The 23,146-nt window shown below is 39.4% G+C and overlaps 1 protein-coding gene across 2 annotated transcripts in view; it reads left to right on the forward strand.

Moving 5' to 3' along the window:
• The window catches only part of LOC133240026 (disintegrin and metalloproteinase domain-containing protein 18-like), a 104,881-nt gene extending 101,446 nt beyond the window's left edge, over positions 1–3,435 (forward strand). For both annotated transcript variants that reach the window (XM_061404550.1, XM_061404551.1), the window contains one exon: positions 3,248–3,435. In XM_061404550.1, coding sequence (XP_061260534.1) covers positions 3,248–3,290 — 43 coding nt within the window. In that variant the 3' untranslated portion in view covers positions 3,291–3,435. The remainder of the gene's footprint in view (positions 1–3,247) is intronic.
• Positions 3,436–23,146: the final 19,711 nt, after the last annotated feature.

The raw sequence follows: 23,146 nt of genomic DNA on the forward strand, positions 1-23,146 counted from the left end.
TCTTGATAACTTGGAGGAAGTAGTGTTTGTCAGGTATTTCCTGAGAACATGAAAACACCTGTTAGATTATTTTTCTCTCTTTTTATACTTAAATCTATTTAAAAAAAAAAAAAAAAAAGGGCAGCTAAATGTGCCCCGTATGTTTTTGGTTTTGAGTAGTTCTCCACTTTCAGGCTCTATAAAGGGTGTTTCAGAATTATCTTGTATATTCCTTGTCACAGCCCTAGAAGCAGCCTTTTCTACAAGGATTGTTGGTTTCTTTTATTGGAAAACAATATTATAGACCTAGATGCTAGGTTTGCTCCTTGCTATTTGGGTTTCATTGCTTCTAGAACCTCACAACAGACAGATATATGAGTCTGATATATGTGTACAACACATGTATACACACAATTGTCCTTAGATATTCTGCAGATAAGTCCTTTATCACATATTTGTTGTAGCCGGGTGGTCTGAATTTTTGCAACCCTATGAACTGTAGCAAACCAACTGTAGCAAACTGTAGCAAAACCTGGTTTCCTCTGTTCCCCACTAACTCCTGGAATTTGCTGAAATTCATTTCCATTGAGTTAGTGATGCTATCTAACCATCTCATCCTCTGCTGCCCTCTTCTCCTTTTATCAGATAAAAATTGAGGGGTTTTTTTCTTCAGATATGTGTCATATTTTCATTCAAATCACAGTATATTTTGCTGAGGAAACATTTTTAAATTTTATCATTGTTTTCCATCTTGGATTATGCTTTTGCTGTTATATTTAAAAACTTACCACCAAACCCAAGGTCACTCAGGTTTTCTCTTGAAGATTTATAGCTTTGCAATGCATATTTAGACCTATGATTCATTTTGAGGCAGTTTTTGTGCAAAATTTGAAGTAAAATTTGAAAGTATGACATATGTGATAAAGTTTGTATTTTTGCAAATGTATGCCAAATAGTCCAGTATCATTTGTTGAAAGAACTATATTCATTAAAATGCCTTTGCACCTTTATTGAAAATCTTGAACATATATATGTAGGTCTAATTTTGAATGAAGGAAATTAGATATTTCTTATTTTCTTTTTAATATTAAGTGAATCTTCTTATTTATAGGGTAAAGTTTTTTTTTTTTCCTGCTATGTATCTTTTTCCAAGTTTCAAATACTAGAATGTGATTCTTTTTATCCACATTTGCAAATAAGTTTACCTAAAGGAAAGATGTGTTATCTTTTCCACATGCCACAGATTAAATAAGCTATGTCATGTCTGACTCTTTTGCAACCCCATGGACTGTGGCCCACTAGGCACTTCTGTCCATAGGATTTCTCTGGGAAAAATAATGAAGTGGGTAGCCATTTCCTTCTCCAGGGGATCTTCCTGACCCAGGGATCGAACCCACATCTCCTGCATTGGCAGGCACATTCTTTACTCTGTAGTGGCTGGAAATATTCTATTTAGTCTTTCTAAACCATGGATTTTTCAAAGAACCAAAAGTATACAAAACTAAATAAATGAATTTTTATTATTTTCAATCATTTCATAGCTGTAATTATTTTGCCTCATACTTAAATGATAAATCAGCAGTAAAGTAATAAATATAAAGCTATATATTTACACATATAAATGTGTATTCATATATAAACACATACATTTGTTGTTGTTCAGTCACTAAATTGTGTCTTACTCTTTGTGACCCCATGGACTGCAGTATGCCAGGTTTCCCTGTCCTTCACCATCTCCCAGAGTTTGCTCAAGCTCATGTCCACTGAGCTGATGATGCTATCCAACCATCTCATCCACTGTTGCTTTCTTATCCTCCTGCCCTAAATCTTTCCAGCATGAGTGTCTTCTCCAATGGTCTGCTCTTCGTATCAGGTGGCCAAAGCATTGGAGCTTCAGCTTCAGCATCAGTCCTTCCAGTGAATATTCAGGGTTAATTTCCTTTAGAATTGATTGGTTTGATCTCCTTGTAATCCAAGGGACTCTCAAGAGTCTTCTACAGAACCACATTTCAAAAGTATCTATTCTTCAGTGCTCAGCCCTCTTTAGACTGATGCTGAAGCTGAAGCTCCAATACTTTGGCCACCTGATGTGAAGAGCTGACTCATTAGAAAAGACCCTGATGCTGGGAAAGATTAAAGGCAGGAGGAGAAGGGATGACAGAGGATAACATGGTTGGATGGCATCACTGGCTCAATGGACATGAGTTTGAGCAAGCTCCAGGAGATAGTGAAAGACAGGGAAGCCTCATGTGCTGCAGTCCATGGCATCACAAAGAGGTGGACACGACTGAGGGACTGCACAAAACAGCCTTCTTTATGGTCCAACTCTCACATCCATACATGACTACCGGAAAAAACAGTTTTGATTATATGACCTTTGTCAGCAAAGTGATGTCTCTGCTTTTTAATATGCTGTCTAGGTTTCTCATAGCTTTCCTTCCAAGGAGAAAGCTTTTTATAATTTTGTGGCTGCAGTCTCTGTCTGCAGTGATTTTGGAGCCCAAGAAAATAAAATCTGCCACTTTTTCCAGACTTTTCCCATCTATTTGGCAAAAAGTAATGGGGCCGGCTGCCATAATCTTAGTTTTTTGAATGTTGAGTTCTAAGTCAGCTTTTACACTTTCCTCTTTCACCCTAATCAAGAGGCTCTTTAGTTCTTCTTTGGTTCCTGCCATAAGGGTGGTGTTATCTGCATATCTGAGGTTATTGATATTTCTCTCAGCAATCTTGATTCCAGCTTTGATTCATCCAGCCTGGTATTTCTCATGATGTACTCTGCATATAAGTTAAATAAGCAGGGTGACAATATACAGCTTTGACGTACTCCTTTCCCAATTTTGAATCAGTCTGTTGTTCCATGTCCATTTCTAACTGTTGCTTCTTGACCTGCATACAGGTTTCTCAGGAGGCAGGTAAAGTGGCCTAGTATTCCCATCTGTTTAAGAATTTCCACAGTTTGTTGTGATCCACACAGTCAAAGGGTTTAGGGTAGTCAATGAAGCAGAAGTAGATGTTTTTCTGGAATTCTCTTGCTTTTTCTATGATACAACGGATGTTGGCAATTTTATCTCTGGCTCCTCTGCCTTTTCTAAATGTAACTTGTACAACTGGAATCCGTTGATTCTTTATTTTTCACGCTCTCTGTTCCTTTGAGTGCCTGTTTTGATGTGAGACTTAAAAGAGAAATCTGACAGTAGATATAGTTAAAGTATGAAACTGTCTACTACTAAACAGATTATAAATTTGTATTTTCTTTTTCTTTCCCTAGTCATTCAGCCATTGTACCAGAACGCTATGACATGGACTACTAATATAGCTAAGCTCTTCACCAACAAAATGCTTACATGAAGAGGAGAAAGTGTTTTGTAACCCTTATGCTATCCCTAAATACACTGAAAATGTCAAATTTTTGAAAATAAAGTGCACTTGGGCAGGAAGAAGTCTTCCTTCAGTTCAGTTCAGTTGCTCAGTCGTGTCCAACTCTTTGTGACCCCATGGACTGCAGCACGCCAGGCCTCCCTGTCCATCACCAACTCCCGGAGTTTACTCAAACTCATGTCCATCGAGTCAGTGATGCTATCCAGCCATCTCATTCTCTGTTGTCCCCTTGTCCTCCTGCCTTCAATCTTTCTCAGCATCAAGGTCTTTTCCAAGGAGTCAGTTCTTCGCATCAGGTGGCCAAAGTATTGGAGTTTCAGCTTTAGCATCGGTCCTTCCAATGAATATTCAGGACTGACTTCCTTTAGGATGGACTGGTTGGATCTCCTTGCAGTCCAAGGGACTCTCAAGAGTCTTCTCCAACACCATAGTTCAAAAAAGTCTCCTTGTGACTCCCAAATACACCTAGCCGCTGGTGGACCCCTCCAGTGGGCCGCAAATCCTGGTTCCCAAGCTGGGGAGAGGCCCAATGCACAGCTGCACTTCCATCCCTCACTCCATTCAACCTGCCAACAGACCTGCCTTCTCCACCTGCCTGCCCAGCTTGCCCCAGGCCAGCCCCTGAGGCATGCTCCTCCCCTCTCCTGTCCCGCCCTCCAGTCTCACCCCGCCTCAGCCCCTCCCCTCCTCTTTTCGCTGCCGCCCCGCCCCCTAGTTTCATCCCGCCCCTCAGAGCCAGCCCCGCCCCTCCCAGGTCCTGCTCCCAATCCCCACTCCCCGCGCTTGGTGAACCCCGAGAGTCATCTCCAGTCAACCGCCTTCCCTGAGGCGAGGCCGGTCACGCAATGTTATCTCTCCTGCTAGTCCTCACAGGGCTGGGCCGGCTGGCCTCCATGGGCCATGGTAAGTGAGGACCCTGCCGGATAGGAGGGGGGCCCATCGTCACAGTGTCCCTTAGCGCGGGTGGAGGGCATTGCCCTCCTGGCCCCAGAAGCCCAGGTCAGGCTGAGGGATCCCGGGCTTGGTTGGAGTCCTGCTCAGTTTCAGGGTTCTGCAAGGCCCGCTGGTCAGAGGGCTCAGAGCAGGACTGGGATAGTTGACGGGGACACAGGTCTTCCAGGGAGATGGGGTGGGGTAGGGGGTAGGGAGAGGATCCTGGATGGAGTCCTGGGGACCTCTTCTTAAAACCCTACACAGTATGATTTTTGGCGTGTGTGTGTGTGAGCACGCCCACTGGGGCTTGGAAGATCCACAAGTGATGTGATAGGAAAGGACAAATAAGAATGAATTCTGAACTGGGGGATGCTCACTCCTCTCTTCCTTACTGCAGACTCAAACATCACTTCTACAAATTACAGTGCCACAGAAGACTGGGACAGATATTGACAGTGGAATTTCAAAAACGCATGTAGTTGAGATAACTTAAAAAATATGTTTTGTTTGTTTGTTTGTTTTTTTACTAGAATGCAAGACCCAAATCAATGCATGCATATCCCTTGTTGAAATTTTGTCTTCTAATGACATTGTTTTCATTTCTCAAGTAATAGATGAACGTTATGAAATAGACTCAGAGGGAAAAGATGCCTTGAGTTCTTGTCACACAAAAAGGCATCTACAGTCTACCAGATTGTTTTCTATAAAAGATGTACATTTAAAAATGCCTTCTATGTAAGAGAGGCCATACCAATATTTATGTTGTAGCATGATTTTAAAAGGACAATATATAAAGAATATCTTCATGCCTGTATTTACACACATGTGCATATATAGATCTTTGTAATGTTATTTTTCATTCGATTAACATAGTAAAACGTGCATTATGTACATTGTAAAATGAATTGTAGACAGTACAGAGACTTGTTAAGAAGGTGAATGGCCACCTCATTTTCTAAAGACAGTAAATTTGAAGGAGACTGAAGTTTTAGAGACATGCATACACACATGCATATATATTTTTAATGAGCATGTATGAGAATTGCAATTGACTTTATCTCTTATGGGTAGAGTTAGGATTATTTTTATGATAATATAGCTCTGACATTATTTTCCCTAACTGTTGGAAATCTTATATGTAACATAGTGTAACACATTTTAGACATGTAGATAGTTTCATGGGCTTCCTTGGTGGCTAGACAGTAAAGAATCTGCCTCCAATACTGGAGACCTGGGTTCGATCCCTAGGTTAGGAAGATCCCCTGGAGGAAGGCATGGCAACCCACTCTAGTATTCGTGCCTGGAAAATTCCTATGGACAGAAGTGTCTGGCAGGCTAGAGTCCAGGGGATTGCAAAGACTTGGACACAACTGAGCGACTAAGCATAGCAGATAGTTTCATAAACCTTCTTGAATAGTCATCTTGGTAGGATCAACAGGCTAGCCAGTGTAGAAAAAAAAAATTGATAAATATTGAAAAGGTCTACCAGAAAAGTTGTATTATATTTGACTCGCATTCACAAAAATAGTGATGCCTATCTTCCTGAGGCCTCTCCATATCTCCTCTTCAGGCTTCTCCTCTTCTGCTCTTGTGAACATCCTAAATGAATGCTTCACTTCGAACAGGTATTTTTTGGTTAAGCCTTAACAAGAGATGCCTTTCGGCATGTTGACTATTGGAATAATTTTGTTAGTTGTCAGTCGTTTTCTGGTTTTGACTTCTATTTTAATAAGAGTTAGCAACTTTGGAGAGGCCACTTTGTTTTCAAGAAGAGAGAAATATTGATGTAAAGAAGCACAGGGATGGGATAAGAATCCAACAATTAGAATCCCAGTAGCAAGCTCTGAGAGGAACATCTGCAATTGTCAACTGAAAAATTATGTTAGACACTGGGGCAGGTTTTATAGGCTGAATGGTCTACTTCTTTTTATTAATTTATTTTAATTGGAGGCTAATTACTTTACAATATTGTATTGATTTTGCCATACATCAACTTCTGACTGGCTCACTTTGTGGCACCAATAAACACCAGCAATTGTGTATTCATAAAAGCTATTACAGCCCCCGCCCCCCATTGAATATCTGGAGATGCTGAAATGTTTAAGAGAGTATAACGAATGTACACTTGGAAATGCTAACAAAGAAAACATGAGGACCCATGATAATAGCAGGAAAAAGACAGCTTTTGGTGCACACACATGCACACAGACACACACCCCCAGCATGAGAAAGCATCATTACTTTAAAATATTCAGTTCACATGAAACAGATAAAAATTCCAAATTTGTATGAATTTAATAAAACATTCTCAGCATATATAACATGAAAACCGATAACATGACAAGGAGAAAATTTCAAATCCATTTCCATAGAGAGATATGTAAATGGTTATCTCAAATGTTGATTGGCCAATCATAAAATGTTTAAGAAGAAGAAACATTTGAACAACAAAAATAAGCATTCTGTCAATGAATAAATTGAACCAAATGAAGCTTATGTATTGTTTTTCTGCTCTTTGTTTTGACTCACTCAATTCTATGGACATCACGTAGGAGGTTTTTATTTAATGATACAATCTATATTGCAGCAAGAGAAAGAATTCAAGCAAATATCAAGAATCCGTGAAGCATCCCCAATGAGCTAGTGTTCCACATGAACCCAATCTCTCTGCTCTGGGAATATGTTGAGTCTCTGGCTAAAAATCACAAGATTTATAGGAGGAATCTTGGCTTTGGGAGAACTCCTTACAAAGTTTTCAGTGAAGTTTTAAGAAGCCAAGCCAGCCTTATTGAACTAGTTGTGGAAAAACAACAGAACTAACCTTGACCAGGGGAGTTTTGAACCCTAAATAGACCGTTAGGGTCTTGGTGATTCATGTCTAGATTTTCCAAAGACTAGATTTTCCAGTCTTTATCTTGAGATTTTAAGTCTAATATTCAAACTCAACTGTAATTTAATGATGTAAATGTTAAAGAATATCAGATCCATCACAATCATTTTATGTAACTCCTTAAAATGTATCTACAATTGCAGCTATTCAGGGACTAATTTTATCTGCCTATAATTCAGTTTGTTTATTTCATGTCATTTAACATAATTTTATGACTTTATGCATTTTACTTGGTATTACACTCTTGTTTTATCTTATTTTGCTGTAGTATATATTTTTATGTCTTCAGATTTCTATTTTCACTCTGAGGAAACCAATATAAATAACCTGTGTTTATCATTCTATGGTTTTCTATTCCAAATTGCATCCTTACCTGAAATAAAACATTAGAAACCTACCCAAAAAAAGGGTTTCTTTTCACAAAAGGAAATAGGGTTCTGCAAGTGTCTTATTTAATAACAGCATTTATTTTCTTATTTTATGTATATATTTTGACTCATTTTTAATAAATCTCACAGTATGTACCATTGATGGGAAATGAGTTTATTTCCAGGGATTGTCACTATAAACTCTGACAATATATATCCTTCTCTCTGTATTCTTATAATAGGGATTTTGTTTCATAGACTTGATATCAATAAATGGGCTTCTGGATCAAGAAGGATGGCTGTTGATAATAGTAGTAGTATTAGTAGTAATAATAATAATGACAACAGCAACAGTTAGTGACATTTATTGAGCAGGCACCATTTTCCAGACGTATTTCTAGGCACCTAATTTGTACCTAGTAACTGGTTAATTTTCACAACCACCTCTAAAGTAGGCCTTCTTTATTACCAACCTTTTATAGCATGTAAAGATTTTGAGAGATATTGGGAGTTACTTTCTAAAAAGACTCTAGCACTTTAGATTTTCAAAAGCATGCATAATGTGCTAAGATAGTGTATCTCATCTTAAGGTCAGGTTGTATTTTCCTAAATGATTTTTCTAAATATTGATTGACTGTGTTTTCCTGTATCTGGTTTGCCTGTTCACCTAGTTTTCTTAATATTCCTTATTATCATTTTAATATACTTTATTTTTTAGAGCAGTTTTCAGCTCCCAGTAAAATTGAGTGGGAAGGCACAGAGATGTCCATATATCCTCAGCCCCAGCACAAGCATCGCTTCCTCCATTATCAACATTCCCCACCAGAGTTATATATTTGCTGTAATTGAAGATCCTACATTGACAAATCATTCATTATCACCCAGAGTCCATAGTTTATATCATGCTGTTTTTTATATTGGTGGTTTTTTTTTCTATGAATGAATAAAAATTAAAAAGGAAACTTCTGAGGATAATATAAACAATCAAGTTCTTGCCATGAATGGTGCTCATATAAGCATTTTCCTACATGTTAAAGAAAGTGTGTATGGCCACAATAGTGAAATATTTTATTCCCATGCACAGACCTCTTCAGCACTCTCAATCCTCAGTGCTAATTGCAATTATGCTATTGATACATATTCTTCTGCCACATTTTAAGCATCTTTCATCCATGTCTAAAGATCAATAAAAATCATGTTCTGATGATTTGTTTAAATAGATATAAATGGCACAGTATTGTATAGTCCCTTAAACAGTTCTTTATGGTTCAGAAAGAGCTTCCCAGGTGGCGCTAGTAGTAAAGAATCTGCATGCCAATGCAGGAGACATAAGAGAAGTAGGTTCGATCCCTGGGTTGGGAAGATTTCCTGGAGGAAGGCATAGCAACCCACGCCAGTGTTCTTGCCTGGAGAGTCCCATGGACAAAGCAGCCTGGCAGGCTACAGTCCCATAGGGTTCCAGAGTCGTACATGACTGAAACAATTTAACACATATGCACTCATGGTTCAGAAGGCTAGGTAAGGGTGCTCCTTAATATGATGAGACATGAAAGTGACACCAATTTTTTTTTTATCTTCCCTGTATCTTCACTCTTTGCCATATAACTTTGATTTCCTCTCATCAAGAAGTGGAGTGTGTACAACTCAACGTCCGCCTCAGTCTTGTGGGTCTGAGTTTATCTACACAAGGCCAACATGATGGGTGTGAAGAGCCCAAGGTTAGAAGGGCCTTGTGCTTGGATTCATGCTCTACTGATGCTGTCCTGAGGTTCTCAATACTTTTGAATGAGAGACCTCACATTTTCATTTTACCTTAGTGCCTGGCAAATTACTAGCCAAGTTTGGGGCTATGCCACTTATTTTGGGCAGAGTGATGTTGACTGGCTTGATGTCAACAGAGGCTTAAAAAAGCTCTCCTGCTTTTCTATTTTCCATCTTGCTTGCCTGTCATCCCCATAAGAATATGCTTGAGCTTAGCTTGCTGGAAGGTTAAAGACATATGGATCACAGCCACAGTGCATTATTTATCCCTACATCATCCAATATTCAGCTAAATCCTATACCACTGAGCAAGCCTGGCCACAGTTAGCAGAGTTGTCATGGCTACTGGCACGTAAAAGTGTGAGCAATAGATACTTAACTGTTTTATTGTATGTGGTTTCGGTTTTGTGGTTGTTTGTCATCCCTTATGGCAGAAAGTGAAGAAGAACTAAAGAGCCTCTTGATGAAAGTGAAAGGAGAGAGTGAAAAAGTTGGCTTAAAGCTCAACATTCAGAAAACTAAGATTGAACTGAACTGAACTGTCATGCAACATTTTGCCTAATTTCACTTGTTGAGATTTATTCATATTGATGTGTGCAAAAGAAGTTTGTTTTTTAAAATGCAAATGTAGTCATCAAATTTCTTTATCTCATAAATTATTTATCCTCCCTCATTTACAGCAAGAACAGCTCTCTCGTAGACATCCCTGGCAATGACTTCCCAGGTCCCAGTGAAACTGAGGGATTATGATTATAAATAAGAAAATTCTCAACTGCTATATACTTGCAGTTTTTTTCTTCAAAACACTTATAACCAAGTTTTACTCATGATGATAATTTAAAAGCATTTCTGCTTTGTACATTCTCAACAAAATGAGTATCTTCACTCATTTTTGTTAATTAGTGGATAACAAATGCTATTTTATTGTTGTTTTAGTATGCACTTCTCTGGTTATTAATGACAGATAGTATCTTTCCCAGTGTTTGCTGACCATTCTCATTAACTGGCTTATGCGAAGCTGTTTGGGGGAGAAATTGGTTTTCATTTATTTTCTATGTCTTTATCTTTATCTTTTTCTGTTTCTTTTTCCATGAGCAATCTGTGGGAAATTTTGTTTTCTGTAAATATTAACACTTTATCGCTTCTATATGTTGCAAATATGCCACATAGACTATTGATTGTTTTCTTCCTTTGTTTTTGGGATTCATTGCTATACAACACAATTTTCAGGTAATCATTTTGTTCATATTTTCTCTCATAGATTCTCACCTTCCTCTTTTGTGTCTCTCAGATCCTGAAGTGATAGCATAACATCCTATATTTTTTATAATTCTTTTTCCATTTAAGATGTAAATACACTGCTTTCAGTTTCTTCAACAACAGCATTGTCTAAGGTGAGTGCAGAGAAAACGAGAGCGAGCCAGACAATCAGGCAAGAAAAGGGAAATTTATTAGAGGGAAAAGAGAAGGTGACTGGTTCTTAAAGAGAACCAGCGTCCTCCCTTTCTGACGGAGTCCTACTTATACCCCACCAATGAAAAATTCTCTGAAGGGATGGTCATGCAGCCGGAGGTCTGGAATCTGGTGGTCTTGCATCTTTGAGATGATGGGAACCAATGAGATAACAGGATGCCATTTGGGCAATTTGGTCAGTCTCACAGATCACTGTGATTTTGTTCTTTGTTTGCAAGGGTGACATAATGAGCCATCTTATCAATGAGACCCCATGTGGGCCTTATCACATTGCATTTTCCAGCTTTTTTCAAAGCTTCTCTTTTATTTTTTTCTTTTTATTGCAGCTTTATGCTGACTCAGGTATGGTTTAGTTAGAATAGTTTCAGATTATTTTCTTCAGATGAGATGTGCAAATGGCTGAATCGCCTACCTGCAGATGTCTTCTGTTCTCATAATTGAATAGCATTTTGTCAATGTGTTGAATTCGTGTCATATTTCTTTTATATAATTTTTTGAAATTTGATGCAGTCCATATGAATTTTGTCCATGTGTGGGTGAGTGCAAGTTTGTGTGTGTGTATTACAATAATACCCCTTGATATAGCCCAAGTGCCTTAATTTTTCATTTTAATTTCAGCCCCTACACATTTTTTTCTTCTGTGGGGAATCTATGTTTTCATCCTGAGTCTTACTTCTCTGTGCTCCATATCATAATTTATTCTATCAATTTGATCAAATATTTATTTTTGATGTGCATTTTACCAGTAATTTCCCTCTTTATTGAGGTGTGTGTGTATGCTCACTTGTGTGACTCTTTGCGCCCCCAAGGACTATATAGCCCCCCAGGCTGTCCATGGGATTTCCCAGGCAAGAATACTGGAGTAGGTTGCCATTTCCTTGTGTTGGAGATCTTCCCGAACCAGGGACTAAGCCTGCATTGATTGCGTCTGTGCATTGGCTGGAGGATTCTTCACCCTCCCCTTTATTGGCTAGACCTATAATTCTTTTTCCAGTAAGCAGATTCTTTTAGATACACTTATTGGGTTACTGATATTAACTGTCATGTGTTTCAGTTTCGGCATATCTTTTTTTTTCCCTTGGGATGATCTCCCTTGAAAACTTATTAATTTTTCTTCAAATTAAGATCTTTGTCCATTAGTGCTACTTCATTAGAAACTAAAATTTAAATTTTGCCTTCTTTTTTGTTGTTTATTTTTCTTTCATTGGATGTTGTCTTTCTTTCAGTGCTCATTTGTGTTTTCCTTATGTCACTGATTGAGGCAGACTGGTGTGTTGTTTCATAAAGAAATGAAACGTATGTTTTTGAAAAAGAGCCCAGGATGAATAAACTTACAAACTAAGTTTTTATCCTTTTAATAATTCTTGTCAAATATCTGTTAAGCATTTTGCCTCTAATTTCTTTCTTCTGGGAAGTACTTCAGATTCCCACTTCCACCACCTCCATTTGAACACAGTTATTAAAACTTAGCTCCACCCTTATTCCGGAATTCATGTTCTAGATGCTTGCATCTAAACCAGGCCATTCAGAGTTTTTGTGTGGAATATAAACTGACAAATATCAATTTTTCTCTTGAGAAGCTCTCTAGTTTTGGTATTTGAATTAAAGAAAAGGAAAAGTTTTCAAGAAAGAAAATAAACAAGTTATTGTAGGATATTGGATATAGTTCCCTGTGCTATACAGTAGGTCCTTTGTGTTTATCTGTTTTATGATAGGAAATATCTGTTTATCCCAAACTCCTAATTTATCCTTCCCTCCTTTTCTGTGAGTTTGTTTCTGTTTTGTAAATGAGTTCGTTTCTATCACAATTTTAGATTCCACGTAAAAGTAATATTATAGAATATTTGACTTTCTCCGTCCCACTTAATTTTCTCATATATATATATATTTTTCAGATTCTTTTATTGGTATATGTATGTATATATATATATATACATACATATACTGATATATAGGAGACGGCAATGGCACCCCACTCTGGTACTCTTGCCTGAAAAATCCCATGGATGGAGGACCCTGGTAGGCTGCAGTCCATGGGGTCGCTAGGGTTGGACACGACTGAGCGACTTCACTTTCACTTTTCACTTTCATGCATTGGAAAAGGAAATGGCAACCCACTCCAGTGTTCTTGCCTGGAGAATCCCAGGGACGAGGGAGCCTGGTAGGCTGCAGTCCATGGGGTCGCACAGAGTCGGACACGACTGAAGCGACTCAACAACAGCAGCAGCACTGATATATAAAGATATACACAGCATATATCATTTCTGTATATATGTATGTGTGTGTGTGTGTGTGTATGTGTTTGTGCCTGTGTGTGTGTATATATATATATGAATCAGTTTTCCATGAAACTTATGCAACATACAAACCAACTATACATCACTGAACAGTTTTTTAGAAAACAAATGAGAGGAAGTAAAGGAGATATGAAAAGGAAAGTTTTGGTGAAAAAAGCACTCTATTAACACTCTAGTTTGTGTCTGTTCTGGCCTTCAGAGGCTTCTTGATGTTTGGAATTCTTGCAAAATCTATGGTTCTTGGGCACTTTAGTCAGTAGAAATTGGTAAGTGGCCAGACAAGGAATTCAGGCAAGGCTTTTGTTGAGACTGGTGCTGCAGCAGGAGGTAGTGAAAACAAGTCACATGTTCCCTTGCTCATTCTCTGAGGAGGGCGGGCTGGTTCCTTAAGTGGGGTGAAAGTAGGGGTGACTGGTGGGTCCAAGGCCACTCTGCTCACCACACAACAGGCCAATGAATCTGAGAAATGAGGTGTTGAGGCAAAGAAGAGACTTTATTCAGGGAGCCAGCGGATCGAGAAGATGGCAGGCTAGCACCTCAAAATAACTGTCTTATTGGAGTCTGGATGCCAGATTCCTTACAGATCAGAGATGAGGGGAGGTGAGGAAGTAAAGTAAAAAGGCCATTAATCTTGCAAACAACTCCTAGAATGCGAAGCCTCTGGCAGCTGCTGCTGCTGCTGCTGCTAAGTCGCTTCAGTCACATCCAAGTCTGTGACCCCATAGACGGCAGCCTACCAGGCTCCCCCGTCCCTGGGATTCTCCAGGCAAGAACACTGGAGTGGGTTGCCATATCCTTCTCCAATGCATGAAAGTGAAAAGTGAAAGTGAAGTCGCTCAGTCACGTCCGACTCTTCGCAACCCCATGGACTGCAGACTACCAGGCTCTTCTGCCCATGGGATTTTCCAGGCAAGAGTACTGGAGTGGGGTGCCATTGCCTTCTCCAAAGCCTCTGGCAGAAGACGTGTTAATTTCTTCCTTCCTGCCATCTGCATCACCTGGTTCTGAACAAAGGCACTTAAGGTTAACAGTTAGGCAGAGGGGTGGGATTCTCCGAGGCAGGCCATTCTGTATGATTACAGTAACAAAAGCAATGAAAAGCAAGTCAAAGAAACAGTTCCAACATGAAGTCAGAATTGGCTTGTCTGCAACAGTCTGCAGGTTCCCTTGGTGGTGGTGTGTACAGCATCATGCACCGTTTTTTTCTCCTGGCACCTCAGAAGTCACGTTGTGGCCTTTTTGTGTCTTACTGTTCATACTTGCCCAGACTGCTCATGTAGGCAGTTACTTTTATTCTTTTATAGTTCCTCTGTCACTGGTTACTTGAGGAGACATTTGTCCAGGTCAAGCATTTCAGTAAAGAGTTCAGGTTCCAACCTATCTCATGTTTACCATAAATATGATGTTAGATTGTTCCAAGATAATCACCACCCACCTTATGAGAAGATTATAGCTCCATACCCCATTTATATCACGCTTGTCTATAGAAATAACTTATGATATTTGAACCAAAGACTAGAATACTGCTTCTAAGCAAAGGCTTTAAGATCTATTGTGTTTCTGCAATTTTTCTCCTTTAGCTACATGAGAAACAGTTTCCATGGAGGGACCATGCCATTTCCGAGGTTCCAGAATGAAGGCAATGTGGAGCTGAACTTGCAGTAACCTTGTAAACAGTCCTTGTAAAGAATTTTAAGGCACTGGGAATTTGGAGGTTGTTTTTAGCACAGGATAACTTCATGAAATAAGATCATGGCATCCAGTCCCATCACTTCATGACAAATAGATGGGGAAACAGTGGAAATAGTAGCTGACTTTTTTGGGGGGTCTCCAAAATCACTGCAGATGGTGATTGTGGCCACTAAATTAAAAGATGCTTGCTCCTTGGAAGGAAAGTTATGACCAACCTAGACAGCATATTCAAAAGCAGGGACATTACTTTGCCAGCAAAGGTCTGTCTAGTCAAGGCTATGGTTTTTCCAGTGGTCATGTATGGATGTGAGTTGGACTATAAAGAAAGCTGAGCTCTGAAGAATTGCTTTTGAACTGTGGTGTTGGAGAAGACTCTTGAGAGTCCCTTGGATTGCAAGGAGATCCAATGAGTCCATCCGAAAGGAGATCAGTCCTGGGTGGTCACTGAAAGGACTGATGTTGAAGCTGAAACGCCAATACTTTGGCCGCCTGATGCGAAGAGCTGACTCATTGGAAAAGTCCCTGATGCTGGGAAAGATTGAGGGCAGGAGGAGAAGGGGACGACAGAGGATGAGATTGTTGGATGGCATCACCAACTCAGTGGATATGGGTTTGGGTGGACTCTAGGATTTGGTGATGGACAGGGAAGCCTGGCGTGCTGTGGTTCATGGGGTCGAAAAGAGTCGAACATGACTGAGCATCTGAACTGAACTGTACTGAACTTCATGAAAACAAGCTAATGAAATAAGCATGACTTTTTTGTTATTTATCGACCTATGTCTACTTATTGGCAATTTATAAAAAAAAAGATTTATGCCATGAGATGTATTGATGGTTGAATCTATATTAAAAAATTTGCTGTGGGAATCTGGAAGTTCTGGATTTTATTATACACCAATCTGTGTCATTACAGCGCTCACACCTGTATCTGGTTGTTCTGGCTCTTGTTTTCACTTATATACATAATATGCTATCAGAAATAAATGTAGACAATGGAGAAAATGAACCCATTTAATTTTTGTATGTTTAAGCTTATAAAGTAGAAGCTTAAGTTGTTTAGTTTCATGACTCTGGAAGTTCCTTTTATTAATGCTGTTGTTAAAACAAAGTGCTTTTATTTTGGTTGAATTAGGTCATTTTTAGGTTCTCATTTCCTGATGTATTCATACAGCAAGTCAGGGATGTTGTTTTCACATTCTTGATTTATACAGGTGAGTTTTGCTTTATGTTTTGTAGATTTTTATATTTATGTGGTGATGGTGCCATTGATGGGAAGAAGTGGCCTGCTTTATACTCAGCCCAATTGTTGGGCAAATAAATTGATCCCAAACCTAAATATAATGTGGCAATTAGTATGAAAGCATATTGAATAGAATGAGTATTTTAAAATTTGGAACTCAAGAATCACTTTCCTGAAAAGGTCATTTACACTCTCTGGAAGTAGCAGTAGTCTTGAGAGGAGAGAAAAATGGGAACTGGAATTGAGAAGCTACTAAACACAAGGAGAAGTTTTGATGGAGGTATCATAGCACCTGAGAAGTGGAGGGCATAGTGGAAAACCACTTCATAGAAAAAGCACAGAAAAGTAAAATTTCAAAATCTTATTGGGTACAGAATCTGAATATATTTACATGAAAGCCATGGGAATTTGAATTCTATTCTCAAATGCACATAAGGGTCAAGAAATGTTTAAAAGAATATAAGGAAGTTAGCTTTAGTTTAAGATATGTACTTTGCCAGAATAGATGATGGGGAGGAAACAAAGGCAAGAGATTGGTCAGACTCTGTTGCTGTGCTGCAGTTCAGAGAGAGTGAAATTTAAAAAGCGGTAACTGGTACATCGTTTGTCTTTCTCACCATCTACAAGTAGAAAGCAGGACAGAAACCATGAGAAACTTTGTTTCAGACATTTGACAATTAAAAAAAAATCAGGGATTCTTCCTCTGACAGAAAGAAAGCACAGAAGGTGAGCCTCACATTGAACTTGGTCCTCTGACTGGGAATAATGTCTTAATTATAGGACAAGAGTTGAATCAACTAGGACTCCTTACAAGTTTGGGTTTTAAGAGTTTTTCAGAGTTAGGGTTGCTGAAGCAGCTGGAACTTGAAGGACACAGGGCCAGAGATAAAGAAGGGCTATGTATTGATGTGCATTTTTTAGGAGAGGGGAGTTGTCCTTTTTTCCCTGAAGATTAGACTGTATATGTGGTAGGTAAGACTCTATTGTAAACAGGAGAGAGTAAATTATGAAACAGTGTTGGGAGATGTTGGATTTTCATCCAGGCAGTGCAAAGTGATATTGCTAAAACCCCAGGCATTCAGCTAAGGCAGAAAGTCTAAGTCTTTGGAGGAAAGATCAAGCTCTAGACTAAGAGACACTATCACTAACACACTCCCCACCTCATAGCCAGCAGGAAGGTTCCATTACATTCATTGCCTTCAGATACAAACTGTGATACACTACAGAGGATTGAAACATAATAGACTAAGGAAATAATGCAAGAAGTTCAGAAATCAATGATATAAATAAGGGGAAAGAATGGAAAAATTACAGCTCTGAATTTAGTTATTGAAAAGGAGGAATAAAATTGCTAACCCCCAGTAAGACTTATCTAGATCAGAAACAAATTCCACCAATATTAAGGGTGAAAGGAGATATTACTAGTCATGAAGAAAGTAAAATGATAGCTTGGAGTATCACCAGAGATTTATACCAATAAATTTGATTATTTAGATGAAATGGACAGCTTCCTTGAAAACTACAACCTATCCAATTTGAGAGAAGTGATATAAAAATCTCTTAGTCATGTGAAATCTATTTTAAAAAAATTGAATTCCTCAACAGCCACTTTCCTATAAAGAAACATCAGGTTTTGTGATTCTCACACACTTCAGCAATTGAGAGGTATTTTGGTGCTTTCCCATCTTTAAGCAATTGAGAATTCTTCTTATGTGAATGTTGATGTACAGTTTGTTGAGTGAGTGTGAATTTTTATTTCTCAGGAGTACATACCCAGGAATAACATTGCCAGATTATATGATGAGTATGTATTTATTTTTTACAGAAATCACCAGTCTTTTCTGAAGAGTGGCTGTACCATTTTAACTTTCTTCTGGCAATGAATGAGAGAGAAGGGAGTATCTGCATTCTTGCCATTTTTTACTATTTAAACTTTAGTTTAGCTGTTGTGACAGATGTGTAATTTACCTCATATAATTTTGACTCATATTTCTCTGATGAGTAATGTTGACTATAGTTTCCTGTACCTGTCTATCACCTTTTGTGAAATATCTGTTAATGTCTTGCCCATTTTTTAATTGGATGGGTTGGTTTTTCACTATTGACTGTTGAGGAGTTTATGTATTACAAATCCTTTGCCAGGTATGTGGTTTGCAGATATTTGCTCCCAGTCTGTAGTTTGTTCTTTCATCCTCATAGTAATTTCTGTGACTGATGAGATATTTCCATTTTAATAAGAATTAATTTATCAGTGTTTCCTTTTATGAATGGTAGCTTGGCTGTCAAACCTAAGAAATTTGTGTAGCCCTAGAGTTCCTGAAGATTCTGTGTGTTATTTTTTTCCCTAAAAATTTTATAGTTTTATTTACATTTAAAAGTGTATTCAGTTGAGATGATTTTGTATGAAGTGTGAGATTTACATCAGTGTTCACTCACTCGACTGCAAAGAATATAATCAATCTGATTTCGGTGTTGACCATCTGGTGATGTCCATGTATAGAGTCTTCTCTTGTGCTTTGGAAGAGGGTGTTTGTTATGACCAGTGCATTTTCTTGGCAGAACTCTATTAGTCTTTGCCCTGCTTCATTCCTTATTCCAAGGCCAAATTTGCCTGTTACTCCAGGTGTTTCTTGACCTCCTACTTTTGCATTCCAGTCCCCTATAATGAAAAGGACATCTTTTTTGGGTGTTAGTTCTAAAAGGTCTTGTAGGTCTTCATAGAACCGTTCAACTTCCGCTTCTTCAGCATTATTGGTTGGGGCATAGACCTGGATTACTGTGATATTGAATAGTTTGCCTTGGAAACAAACAGAGATCATTCTGTCATTTTTGAGATTGCATCCAAGTACTGCATTTCAGACTCTTTTGTTGACCATGATGGCTACTCCATTTCTTCTGAGGGATTCCTGCCCACAGTAGTAGATATAATGGTCATCTGAGTTAAATTCACCCGTTCTAGTCCATTTCAGTTCGCTGATTCCTAGAATGTCGACATTTCACTCTTGCCATCTCTTGTTTGCCCACTCCCAATTTGCCTTGATTCATGGACCTGACATTCCAGGTTCCTATGCAATATTTCTCTTTACAGCATCGGACCTTGCTTCTATCACCAGTCACATCTACATCTGGGTATTGTTTTTGCTTTGGCTCTATCCCTTCATTCTTTCTGGAGTTATTTCTCCACTGATCTCCAGTAGCATATTGGGCACCTACTGACCTGGGGAGTTTCTCTTTCAGTATCCTATCATTTTGCCTTTTCATACTGTTCATGGGGTTCTCAAGGCAAGAATACTGAAGTGGTTTGCCATTCCCTTCTCCAGTGGACCACATTCTGTCCAATCTCTCCACCATGACCCGCCCGTCTTGGGTTGCCCCACAGGCATGGCTTAGTTTCATTGAGTTAGACAAGGCTGTGGTCCTAGTGTGATTAGATTGACTAGTTTTCTGTGTGTTTGCCTTCTGTGTGTTTGCCTAGTGTGATTAGATTGACTAGTTTTCAGTGTGTTTGCCTTCTGATGCCCTCTTGCAACACCTACCGTCTAACTTGGGTTTCTCTTACCTTGGGCATGGGGTATCTCTTCACAGATGCTCCAGCAAAGCAAGAGCTGACTGTGGCTCAAACCATGAACTCCTTATTACCAAATTCAGACTTAAATTGAAGAAAGTAGGGAAAACCACTAGACCATTCAGGTGTGACCTAAATCAAATCCCTTATGATTATATAGTGGAAGTGAGAAATAGATTTAAGAGCCTAGATCTGATAGATAGAGTGCCTGATGAATATGGAATGAGGGTTGTGACATTGTACAGGAGACAGGGATCAAGACCATGCCCATGGAAAAGAAATGCAAAAAAGCAAAATGGCTGTCTGGGGAGGCCTTACAAATAGCTGTGAAAAGAAGAGAAGTGAAAAGCAAAGGAGAAAAGGAAAAATAGAAACATCTGAATGCAGAGTTCCAAAGAATAGCAAGAAGAGATAAGAAAGCCTTCTTCAGAGATCAATGCAAAGAAATAGAGGGAAACAACAGAATGGGAAAGACTAGGGATCTCTTCAAGAAAATCAGAGATACCAAAGGAACATTTCATGCAAAGCTGGGCTCGATAAAGGACAGAAATGGTATGGACCTAACAGAAGGAGAAGATATCAAGAAGAGATGGCAAGAATACACAGAAGAATTGTACAAAAAAGATTTTCACGACCCAGATAATCACGATGGTGTGATCACTGACCTAGAGCCAGACATCCTGGAATGTGAAGTCAAGTGGGCCTCAGAAAGCATCACTATGAACAAAGCCAGTGGAGGTGATAGAATACCAGTTGAGCTATTCCAAATCCTGAAAGATGATGCTGTGAAAGTGCTGCACTCAATATGCCAGCACATTTGGAAAACTCAGCAGTGGCCACAGGACTGGAAAAGGTCAGTTTTCATTCCAATCCCAAAGAAAGGCAATGCCAAAGAATGTTCAAACTACCACACAATTGCACTCATCTCAAATGCTAGTAAAGTAATGCTCAAAATTCTCCAAGCCAGGCTTCAGCAATATGTGAACCATGAACTTCCAGATGTTCTAGCTGGTTTTAGAAAAGGCAGAAGAACCAGAGATCAAATTGCCAACATCCGCTGGATCATGGAAAAAGCAAGAGAGTTCCAGAAAATCATCTATTTCTGCTTTATTGACTATGCCAAAGCCTTTGACTGTGCAGATCACAACAAACTGTGGAAAATTCTGAAAGAGATGGGAATACCAGACCACCTGATCTGCCTCTTGAGAAATCTGTATGCAGGTCAGAAAGCAACAGTTAGAACTGGACATGGAACAACAGACTGGTTCCAAATAGGAAAAGGAATACGTCAAGGCTGTATATTGTCACCCTGTTTATTTAACTTATATGCAGAGTACATCATGAGAAATGCTGGACTGGAAGAAACACAAGCTGGAATCAAGATTTCCGGGAGAAATATCAATAACCTCAGATATGCCGATGACACAACCCTTATGGCAGAAAGTGAAGAGGAACTAAAAAGCCTCTTGATGAAAGTGAAAGAGGAGAGTGAAAAAGTTGGCTTAAAGCCCAACATTCAGAAAACGAAGATCATGGCATCCGGTCCCACCACTTCCTGGGAAATAGATGGGGAAACAGTGGAAACAGTGTCAGACTTTATTTTTGTGGGCACCAAAATCACTGCAGATGGTGACTGCAGCCATGAAATTAAAAGATGCTTACTCCTTGGAAGGAAAGTTATGACCAACCTAGACAGCATATTCAAAAGCAGAGACATTACTTTGCCAACAAAGGTCCGTCTAGTCAAGGCTATGGTTTTTCCTGTGGTCATGTATGGATGTGAGAGCTGGACTGTGAAGGATGCTGAGCTCCGAAGAATTGATGCTTTTGAACTGTGGTGTTGGAGAAGACTCTTGAGAATCCCTTGGACTGCAAGGAGATCCAACCAGTCCTTTCTGAAGGAGATCAGCCCTGGGATTTCTTTAGAAGGAATGATGCTAAAGCTGAAACTCTAGTACTTTGGCCACCTGATGTGTAGAGTTGACTCATTGGAAGAGACTCTGATGTTGGGAGGGATTGGGGGCAAGAGGAGAAGGGGACAACAGAGGATGAGATGGCTGGATGGCATCACTGACTCGATGGACATGAGTCTGAGTGAACTCCGGGAGTTGGTGATAGACAGGGAGGCCTGGTGTGCTGCAATTCATGGGGTCGCAAAGAGTCGGACACGACTGAGCGACTGATCTGATCTGATCTCTCACTTACTTGACTTGGGGATGTAGAAGTGTTCTGACAACATTTCTGGGAAGCGCTGTTCTTCTGCACTGAGTTGCTCTTGCATCTTTCAAAAAAAAAAAAAATTGGGAGAGGAAAGCTTATTTATGTGGAAATTTTCCTGGGATCTTTATTCTGTGCAGTTCCCTTCTACTGAATTACATGAACAGTTTTAAGAGTACATTATGATTCATTTATTGTGTTTTAGTGTATTTTCCTTGTTATACTTTTCTCAGTGTCAGGGGAGTGTGTGACTTCCTCGATTCTATCTCACCACAGCAAAAATTTGAAACAGTGGACCAGTGTTACAGCTCTGTTACAGCTCAGTTATATTTTGCAAGCAAAGGAAAATACATCCTCAAGGCATGAGGGTGGGCCAACCCAAAAGAAAGGGGTTCAATTTTGGCTTCTCTTTTTATATGTTTTTTCTCCTCCTCCTGAACCTGCCCTCTGTAAATTGGGCTAGCCATGAGGGCTGTTTATTTCACCTGAGGCTCTCACTCCGGTCCTCAGATCTTCCTTTGTTCCATTTTTGCAGGCTTCTCCCTTCTTTGTCTTTTTGCCACTGGCTTTTTGGGCTCATTTTTCCTATTGTAACTACTTAACAGTCCCCCCTCAAGAGACGGGAGGCCCAATTCTTTGGGAGTAGAGGTGTCGAGGTCTCTCTGGCTACTCTCTGCTGAGTTGGGATGATAAGGGGCATTGGGCCTCCCCGTCTTTCTGGTATCAAGCCTCAGAGTCTTTATAGCAGTGTCCATCTAAGGGTGAGTGATATTTTCTGTGGTAGGGTGTAGTTTTATATATCCTTGTTGAACTGGCACTGCATGTTGTAGCTTGTTGACAGGTGTTTTGAGTGTCCTCTTCTGTTTTCTTCCATTGTTTGACTCATGAGTAGTGAATCCAGTAATCGTGTCCTGGTACCTTGACTGCTGTGGGGGTAGAAAGTATTACAGAGTAGAGGTCCTTCCATATGGGCTGGAGTTGAACCTTTGGGGAGCCATATTTCCAGACTTACTTAGAACTTGAGTCCTTGGACCATACACTGGTGGCTCTTTTCTAAAACCAACTTGAACATCTGGAAGTTCATGGTTCACATATTGCTGAAGCCTGGCTTGGAGAATTTTGAGCATTACCTTACTAGCGTGTGAGATGAGTGCAATTGTGCAGTAGTTTGAGCATTCTTTGGCATTGCCTTTCTTTGGGATTGGAATGAAAACTGACTTTTTCTAGTCCTGTGGCCACTGCTGAGTTTTCCAAATGTGCTGGCATATTGAGTGCAGCACTTTCACAGCATCATCTTTCAGGATTTGAAATAGCTCAACTGGAATTCCATCACCTCCACTGGCTTTGTTCGTA

The sequence above is a fragment of the Bos javanicus genome, chromosome 27 (genome assembly GCF_032452875.1).
Source record: "Bos javanicus breed banteng chromosome 27, ARS-OSU_banteng_1.0, whole genome shotgun sequence".
Lineage (NCBI taxonomy): Eukaryota > Metazoa > Chordata > Mammalia > Artiodactyla > Bovidae > Bos > Bos javanicus.